This window comes from Alosa pseudoharengus, unplaced genomic scaffold (genome assembly GCF_046254945.1).
Source record: "Alosa pseudoharengus isolate Yale_2024_CS ecotype anadromous, Long Island Sound unplaced genomic scaffold, YU_APseudo_1.1 YU_APseudo_1.1_scf_7, whole genome shotgun sequence".
In the NCBI taxonomy this organism is placed as follows: domain Eukaryota; kingdom Metazoa; phylum Chordata; class Actinopteri; order Clupeiformes; family Clupeidae; genus Alosa; species Alosa pseudoharengus.
The window spans coordinates 25,589,905-25,599,904 of NW_027468859.1; the positions used below are offsets into that span (position 1 = coordinate 25,589,905).

The window sequence follows — 10,000 nt, forward strand, 5'->3', positions numbered from 1 at the left end:
TGTGTGTGAGCGTGTGTGTAAGCGTGTGTGTGTGTGCGTGTGTGTGCGAGCGTGTGTGTGCGAGCGAGTGTGTGTGTGTGTGTGCGTGTGTGTGTGCGAGCATGTGCGTGTGCGTGCGTGCGTGTGTGCGTGCGTGCGTGCGTGCGTGCGTGCGTGTGTGTGTGTGAGTGTGTGTGCGTGCGTGTGTGCGTGCCTGTGTGTGTGTGTGAGCGTGTGTGCGTGCGTGCGTGTGTGTGTGTGTGTGTGTGCCTGCGTGTGTGTGTGCGAGCGAGTGTGTGTGTGTGTGCGTGCGTGTGTGCGTGCCTGTGTGTGTGTGTGAGCGTGTGTGCGTGCGTGCGTGTGTGTGTGTGTGTGTGTGCCTGCGTGTGTGTGTGTGTGTGTGTGTGTGTGTGTGTGTGCCTGTGTGAGCGTGTGTGTGAGCGTGTGTGTGTGTGTGAGCGTGCGAGCGAGAGATGTGGTGCTGTCTCTGATTTGGTATTCAGCTGGCGCCTCCTTGTTCATGTTTTGTCATTCCTCTTCCTCGCTCCACTCAGGCAGCCCGCCGTCTGGCGCACATTTACTTTACACTCTAGTCTCAAACTTTACAACATCTTCTGAGCATAACTCATCATCATAAAGGTGTGTGTGTACGGCTGTGCGCGTGTGTTTGTGTGTGTGTGTGTGTGCGCGTGTGTTTGTGTGTGTGTGCGTGCTTCAGTGAGATGGCACAAAGTCGTTTATATCACCCAGCTACGGGTGGCAAGACATACAGTAGATGCTGACTCAGTGTTACACACACACACACACACACACACACACACACACACACACACACACACACACACACACACAAAGATACAAAGATACACACACCTGCAGTCACACAAAAAAACATACACAGGTGCACACACTTAGACAGAGAGAAGTAGATGGATTGTTCTGACACACACACACACGCACACACACAAAGATACACACATCTGCAATCACACAAAAAAACATACACAGGTGCACACACTTAGGCCTAGTCCACACGTACCAAACTGATCTTTTTTCCCTCCATCTTCCCTGGAACCGTATCAAGAATATTTGCGTCCAAACGGATCCATCTCAACACGACTCAACATGTTACTTCATACCCCAGGCCTATAGGTGGCACTGTTTCTTTACAGAAATTGACCAAAACTTGCGGTTTACAAACAGACAGAATAGGCTATGACGAAATGGCTAGTGCAAGGAAACCAGAATTGTTTGTGTGGACTGATGGTGAACTGTCAACTGTAGTCAACTGTAAAACTAATAAACTTTATTTTACGGTTTGTGAAGGGTGCAGTCCCGTCCTTTATTTGGCTAACGCAGGTAGGCCTACTAATCACCTTTACTTTCTTTGGTTGTAGGATAGTCCGTGATTCACATTAGTTTTGGCTATCACCGCAATTAGGCTACTAAACGCAAGGCTTACCCTAGTTCTGGGCAGGGGCGTATCAAGCTTTTTAAAAGTGTGGGGGTTGTGGGATAGGAAAATGAAACAATCTTGCCAAATTATAAATAACTCCCTACAGGGACGTTGTAAGTATTTTCTGAGAGGGGTGCGGACTATATTGGTGTCCGGCAGTTTCTACCCCGAAAAAAAATTGAAATTCTAATTGCTAAACACACCATTTTAATGCAGTTTGCGGGACAGAAGAAGCAACGCCCCTCATACTGTATGTGTGGCTCATGTGACATGTAGGCCTACATGATCTACCTATCACTTCACTATTTGACACTACCCTACACGGAGACATATCTCATGTTATAAATCAAGAAATCATTTCAGAAATTATGTTTTGTGCATATGGGTTAGCAGGCTACAATAAATTGCCCTAACAGACAGCAGCCTAATTTCGAGGTATCACTAATACCTAAATAAATATAATAATAAAGAATACAGAACTGTAAGCTCAAATTCAAAAACGTTTGAAGTCTAACCAAACATATGCAAAGGGAATATAAATAAATTGTGTTCCATATAGCCAGCTTAATTAATGTCAACTTAAAGATTATGATTAGCAGTTTCTATGCTTTTTCCATTAATAGTTACAGGAAGCCACGTTGTTGTTTAAACTATTTTTGCTTCTAGCCCACGTTACAGTTTCACTTGCTGCAGGGACACACACATTGCATGAGCACTCTATATGAGTTCTACATGCTGGAAATCTTAGTTCTCAGATGTAACTCAAATGTGTCTTGACGCCTCCGTTTGTAAGATCAAAATAAGATGTTCTAAATGGAACGCGATAGTAAGACATTAAGATCTCCAGTAGATGTAGCACTACGAGACACATTGACAGTGAAATCAGATCAGACGTGTGAAGCACCGGGCATAACTTAATTTCGCGGCTACGTGGACCAATTAACCAGTAGGTTAATTGTTGAGGAGGCCCATAGTTTGAGAAAAGCTGCAGATCATAGACAGAGAAAGTATAATGCTCTGAGAACAGTAGCCAAAGGTCTTTCTGCACAAACAAGTGCATTGGTGCGCGCACCCCCGTATTCACCTTGACTCTCTGCATTTATACAGTGTGACAAAAACTGTCAGTCAGAAAGATGTACACTTTGAATTTGATCAGAGCGGCTCTGGTTCTTCACTGGCTAACTTAATGTGATTGGCTGGATGACCATTCAATCAAATCAACAGACCTATTTGTGTCTCTTTGTGTGCGCGTTGTGGTAGATACGGTTCCAACTCTTTACGGGAGCGTTTATTTCCATATTTTACTTTCATTTTAATCTGACAAAAAGTGTGGGGGATAGAATCGTGTTCCAGCAAAAGTGTGTACGTTATAACACCCACATCCCCCACGCTTGCTACGCGCCTGGTAGGCTATTCTGTCGCCACATTTATAATATTGCTATAAAACCTTCGTTAGTAACAGTCAATACTTTTGCCTGCATCAAATCGCGCATTTGCATTCAGTGTGCTACCATCGGCTTAACGTGAGTTCTAAGCGTCTTTGTATGCTTATATCTGATTTCACTCGACTGTGAATGCATGTATATATTGTAGCGATCTCGCCCTCAGACAAGATTAACCTTTGGCCAGGACGGCCATTTATTGGAACAGGAAGACTCATACGGACACAGACAACTACATAGGGCAACACAGGGGTAGTCTCAGCAGCACATGCAACACACAATAAGGGTTTACCACACACATCAACACAAGGATAAGCACATGAGGTACAACCAAAGAGACTAACAAGCTAACAAATACACAACATGGTACACGCAACTACAACTAATCGACATTACACATTCTAGCATTCACTCGCACTGCATTCTGGGAGACACTCATTCAACGTTAGACATGTACATCCACCGACGCTACATAACCCCCTCCCGAGCCATTGTCGTCCCCGGCAATGACAGCTCCGCTCACCGCTCGCGGCTGCGTCGGTGTCAATCCCAGTGCTTAGTCCAAGTGACCGGAAAGCCTCCGGCTGCACGATAACCCATCTCGACTGGAAGGGCTCTCGGCTGCCTCTGTCACGTCAGTTCTCCCTCGAACAAGCACCAGAACCGGCCAGATGTGGGTCGTGGTGTTGCTTGGGCCCTCGGTTTCCCGCCGTGCAGCTGCGCTACCTCAAACAGCAGCAAACAGTCCCACTGCAAGCCGAACCCCCGGATATGCTGGAACCCCTGGACGTTCGGTAGCCCCCTCTGGCTACTGTGACAGCTCGTGGCCGTTGCCACCTGTCCACAGTGTGCCGATCTCCAAGCGGTCAGCAGTCCACGTCGAGGTCTCTCCTCGCGCTGCCCTCTTGTAGAACTTTTGTCGGCTGTCTCTCGAGCACAACGATGCTCCACTGTGGCGGGAAATGGAGACCCCGACCCTCTCAGCAGGCTCGGGACACACAGGAACTCACACACAAAACATGAAAAACATTGCGCAGACTTGCGTCAACCGGAACGTGCGCACTTAAAATCTCAAACAGTCCACAAAACGATAGCTCCCAAGGCTCTACAGGTCGACGTTACCCTCTTGGTCACTAGCTGGAGCACCGCAAGCTCCCGAACTAGCAGCTATGACTCCATCACACTCTCGACCGGCAGCTGACGCTCTGGAAGTTCTTCCGTAGCTGGCGGTGTAAACCCGGCCGCTGTGGTCGTGTTCCAAGGTCGTCAGAGAGTTCGCGCTCTCTATGGATGAGATCCTCGGATGACGGCAGCATCGACATCGGCGTCGAGCCGGGAACTCCTCAGCCGGGGCCGCTTCCTCCAGCGTTGGCAGCTCTCGTCGGCTGTGCAGGGCTGGTCCCGCTGGTCGCCTGCACAGGTCCCACGCCGGGCCGGAAGGTCCTCCATCCTCCGCAGTGGCGAGCTCAGCGAGCTGGCTAGTCCTTAAAAGGACCATTGGAACATCTGCTGAACTTCGCCGCCATCTTGCTGGTCTGGTCTTCGGCCTTCTTCTCCATCTTGATCTGGCGTAGATCTTCGCACCCCGGGAGGGGCCCATCCCACTTCTGACACCAATGTAGCGATCTCACCCTCAGACAAGATTAACCTTTGGCCAGGACGGCCATTTATTGGAACAGGAAGACTCATACGGACACAGACAACTACATAGGGCAACACAGGGGTAGTCTCAGCAGCACATGCAACACACAATAAGGGTTTACCACACACATCAACACAAGGATAAGCACATGAGGTACAACCAAAGAGACTAACACGCTAACAAATACACAACATGGTACACGCAACTACAACTAATCGACATTACACATTCTAGCATTCACTCGCACTGCATTCTGGGAGACACTCATTCAACGTTAGACATGTACATCCACCGACGCTACAATATGTTGTAAGACATGTACAATAAATGAATGACACTGGCACTACGCACAAATTAATGTAGCCTAAACTTACACCGCACTTTCCTAATAACTTTCTCTCGCGTCACTGACAGTAGCTAGAATGCATAAAAAAACACCGGGAAAAACAGTGTTCAGTCCACCAAGTCATAAGCTATTGGCGCTGCACAGCACCAGTTGTGATATTTATCTTACGGAGTGTAATCGTAGTTAATGTCATGTATGAAAACTAGTATTGTTAGGCAATACTATAAGTGCAAGTCCAGGGCAGCTGAGGTGTGGCGATGACATAATCGATATGCAAGCAGGATGTGCGGTTTCGCTGTCTAAACGAATTCAAACGGGCTATGGTTTCAGATTTTTTCACTCTGGGACCAGGTTTCAAAAAGGTGCGGTTTCGGGCAGTGCGTTTACAGGATTCGTTTGGACGCTCGGCCAAGACGAAGCAAAACCTCTGCGTTTATCCTAAAAAGCGTCTCCGTGTGGACAGGCCCTTAGACAGAGAGAAGTAGATGGATTGTTCTGACACACACACACACACACACCCACACCATACAAACATCAAAAGGGTGTTCATACCAGGGTTATGCAAAATTCCAGAATTGAATTGAAACTGGCTCTTAAATTACAATTCAATTCTTGAATTTCACTTCAGCATTTCAATTGAGGTAGCAAACAGAAAGCAGAATTGCAATTAGAATTTTGCACAGGCCTGGTTCATACAAGCTACCCAGCAGACTCTCACCATCATAAACTTCCCTTTTCATTCCTTACCTTTGTTTCCATCCCTTTATCTTTTTTTCTCTCTCACACACACTCTGTCTCTCTCTCTCTCGCTCTCTCTCTCTCTCAAACACATACTCAACTTGTCACCCTTTCAACCCCCCCTCTCTTTCTTTCTCTCTCTCTCTCTCTCTCTCTCTCTCTTTCTCTCTTTCTCTGACACACTCACACACACACCACACACACACACACTGAGACACGTTTGAGTGAACTAAATGCTCTGTGAGATTAGATTGATGTGTGCTGGGCAGTCAGGTATAGCAGAGCCTTCTGTTGTCTGTCAAAGTGTGTGTGTGTGTGTGCGTGTGCGTGTGCGTGTGCGTGTGCGTGTGCGTGTGCGTGTGCGTGTGCGTGTGCGTGCGTGTGTGTATGATTTATGACAGGAGCTTAGGCATGCTCTCTGCTGTTAGCTCTGGCGGTGCGCGGCGGTTCTAATGGATGAGACGTTCTGGTTGCCTCATTCTAGGCCCGGCCCGGTTCTGCTGCAGGTGGAACAAATGAGGGAGACAGAAATAGCCTGGCCACACCTCTGCTGTCACACACACTTTCACACGCATCCATTGATGTGTCTGTTACTGGGTGCTGGTGTGTGTGTGTCTGTGTGTGTGTGTGTGTGTGTGTGTGTGTGTGTGTGTGCTTCTCTTAACCGTGTCTGTAGAATACCAAAGGGTGTCCTTGCCATGAGAATAGCTGTTTATAGATGAAGCCCAAATGACCTCCCGTCCCTGATTCCCCTGAAGGAATGCCACTTGTCATTCCCTGCTGAATCCTGCTTGTTGTGATTTATGTGACCAAAAGGGACTGAATTTATGGGAATTGCAAAAAAAAAAAAAAAAATGGTTAAAATTGTGTTAACTCTGCCTTTAAACTTCTGCATGTAGTTTGTGCCTTTAGGTGTTTTGAAATGGGCTGTCAATCGATTAAAACATTTAATCGAATGAATTACATACTCTGTGATTAATTAATCTAAATTAATCGCATATATAATTTTTGCTGTGAAAGTATTTTAAATATTTAAACTCAAATAATCATTAAATAATCAGCATTAGTGACATTAAAGTTCAAAAACTCTTTTATTATTATTTTCACTGTTCAAATAATGGCCATAATAATCTATATGACCTAATATGCTGAGGAAATAAATTCAAAAGTGCTTTGGGAATAAGTTTTTTTTTTCCACATACAAGGCATTTCAGGCCACAGATATAACCTAGGGGACACAATGAAAAGAAATTAACACTCCTCTCTATGTCAACACTATTTCTTTGCATTGATGTATAAGTATAGTATAATATACTGTATATACTTTTTTGATCCCGTGAGGGAAATTTGGTCTCATTTTGGTCTGCATTTAACCCAATCGGTGAATTAGTGAAACACAAACAGCACACAGTGTACACACAGTGAGGTGAAGCACACACTAATCCCGGTGCAGTGAGCTGCCTGCTACAATGGCGCCGCTCGGGGAGCAGTGAGAGGTTAGGTGCCTTGCTCAAGGGCACTTCAGCCGCTGCCCACTGGTCGGGGCTCGAACCGGCAACCCTCCGGCTACAAGTCCAGAGTGCTAACCAGTGGGCCACGGCTGCCCAATCAATTCAATTGTCTTGCCACGATCTGTGGAGCTTACAGACAACGTTATAATTACGTTAATGATGTGCGACTTTAGAGTTGACAAACTCCAGTGATATGCAAATTTCTTGCTGCAGACATTGCAGAGGACTTTATTTTAATCAACACTTTATTTTTATCAACACCATCAGGCGTTTTTTTAAAAGTAAATGTTCCAATCAATGATCTAGGCAGCACATTTTCTTCTCTCTCCATTTTACAGTCTAATGGTTACTGACTAGAACGGCTCGGGGTCAAAGGTCATACGGAATCGATTAATCTGCGTTATTTTTTTTAATCAGTTAATTTTTCTCAAATTAATTAATCGAAATTAATCAGTTATTTTGACAGCCCTAGTTTTGAATATTCAATATAATCCATTGTTAGAAGTTTGAGAGAAAAAATGAGAGAGAGCGCGAACGAGAGAGAGGGGGAAGGAAGGAGTGAAACAGAGAAACAGATAGATAATGATGTTGTTTTGTTAGGATAGGCATCTGTAATGTTTGAAAAACAGTAAGTGTTTGATCTCTCTAGCGCCCCCTGGCTGGGATAATGTCCTGTTCACCTGTTTAACGGCGTGTCCTGTTGCATCTCTCTAGTGCCCCCTGGCTGGGATAATGTCCTGTTCACCTGTTTAACGGCGTGTCCTGTTGCTTGTGCCCACAGTGCCCAAGGACCCCAACCCTCAGTGGCGGCGGGTGGCGTGGAGCCACGACTGCGCCCTCCTGGCGTACGCCGACAGCACCGGCACCGTCCACGTCTTCGACCTGCATGGCAGCGAACTCTTCGTCATCCCACCGGTACTGCCTCTGCCTCTCTCTCCCTCTCTCTCCCTCTCTCTTTCTCTCTCAGCCTCTCTCTCTCTCACTCTTTCTCTCTCGCTCTCTCTCTCTCTCTCTCTCACACACTCGCTCTCTCACTCTGTCTCCTTCTCTTTCTTTTCTTTTCTCAAATTCAATGAGCTTTATTGGCATGAGTGTCTCTCCCTGGCTCTCTCTCTCATACACACTCACACAAACGCACACACACACAGTGACCTTGTTCTTGATCAGCCTAAGCCCTAAACTGTTTTTGCTGCATTAAGTGTGTATGTGTGTGTGTGTGTGTGTTTGTGTGTGTGTGTGTATTTCCATTTCTATTTCTATATTTATATTGGGTTATACAGTATGTTTCAGGGTGTGCAGTATCCTGTGTGTGTGTGTGTGTGTGTGTGTGTGTGTGTGTGTGTGTGTATGTGTGTGCGCGCGCATGTTTTTGTGTTGTCTATCAGTCTGGGTCTAACGGTGCTCCAGGCGCTGTTGTCTAGAGAAGGGAACTGTCCTCGCTCTGCTGCCCAAGCGTGCAGCTCATTTTCTGGCTCTTTGCTGTTCTAAGCCCCCCTGCTGCCCTGGAGGCCTCAGTCGCCTCCGATCAGCACAACCCAACACTCCCACTCTCCTCTTCTCCCTCACCCCTCATCTCTCACCCCTCATCTCTCACTCCTCCTCTCTCACTCCTCCTCTCTCCCTTACTCCTCCTCTTTTTCACCCCTCCTCTCTCACGTCCTCTCACCCCTCCTCTCTCACCCCTCCTCTCTCACCCCTCCTCTCTTACCCCTCCTCTCTCACTCCCCCTCTCTTTTTCACCCCTCCTCTCTCACTCCTCCTCTCTCCCATACACCTCCTCTTACCCCTCATTTCTCCCTCTCTTTCACTCCTCTCTCACTCCTCCTCTCTACCCTCTTCTTCAGTATTGCTCTCTCTCACACTCTTTCTATAAAAATCTCTATCCCTTCCTCTATACCTCTTTCTTTCAGTTTCACTGTTTAATTTATGAATTTCCTTTGACTTTGGATGGAGTCATATTGTTTCATCCCAGAGACAGAAGCTTTCTGGGCTCCTTCTCTTCCTCCTCATCTTCCTCTTCCTCCTCCTCCTCTTCCTCCTCCGTCAGCTCCTCATCCTGGCCTCTGTGTTTCTTTAACTGATGGCTAGAGTGAAAGTCAGATTGCAGTTGACCCCTTTATCTTTCATTCACTCTCACTCTCTCTTTATCTTTCATTTACTCTCACTCTTGTTTTATCATTTTATCGTTTTATCTCTTTAACTTTTATTCAAAACTTCTTTATATATCCTCATATGCCCAAACCTTTTTTCACGATGGCAATACAACTCCACGTAGAACACTATTTGCGAATGACAGAGTTGAAATTCCGCTGCAATTGCACTGAACATAACTTCCTAATTGCTAATTGGATCATGAATTTGAGTTAGATGGACAGTGGTGGCCTGTGTGTGCTGCTCTAAACTCTTAAGTGACAACAAGTGCTCTGCTGTGTGGTCCCATTCTCAGCTTAGATGGACCCCCCTACAGCTACATGCTTAGATGGACCCCCTACAGCTACACACTTAACACACACACACAACCCCACAACCACCACCACCACCAACACCAAACACATATGGCTGGGCTTCTCTCTCTCTGTCCATCTACTGTAATGTTTTTTTTGCAGTTCTTGGTACACAAATGGCTCTTTACTGGCCCAAGTTTTCTCTCTGAAACTGCATAATTCTGTGTTGTTATGATGCTATTAAACAGTTGTGTCACAAATATACTGTATACCCTTTGTGGTTACTCATTAATTTGGTGATTTATTTTGTATTTAATATGCCCTTGAAGAAGCTTTAGTCTTTATACATATTTTTAATTGTGAATAATTCTTTTAAAAGTATGAGATATGAATTAGTTATTTTTTAATAATAACTAAGTTTGATATATATATATATATATAT

General features: G+C 45.8%; 1 protein-coding gene across 1 annotated transcript in view; it reads left to right on the plus strand.

Moving 5' to 3' along the window:
• nbas (NBAS subunit of NRZ tethering complex) overlaps positions 1–10,000 on the plus strand; it is a 233,879-nt gene that overhangs the window by 8,288 nt on the left and 215,591 nt on the right. The window contains exon 7 of the mRNA XM_076271806.1: positions 7,896–8,029. Coding sequence (XP_076127921.1) covers positions 7,896–8,029 — 134 coding nt within the window. The remainder of the gene's footprint in view (positions 1–7,895; positions 8,030–10,000) is intronic.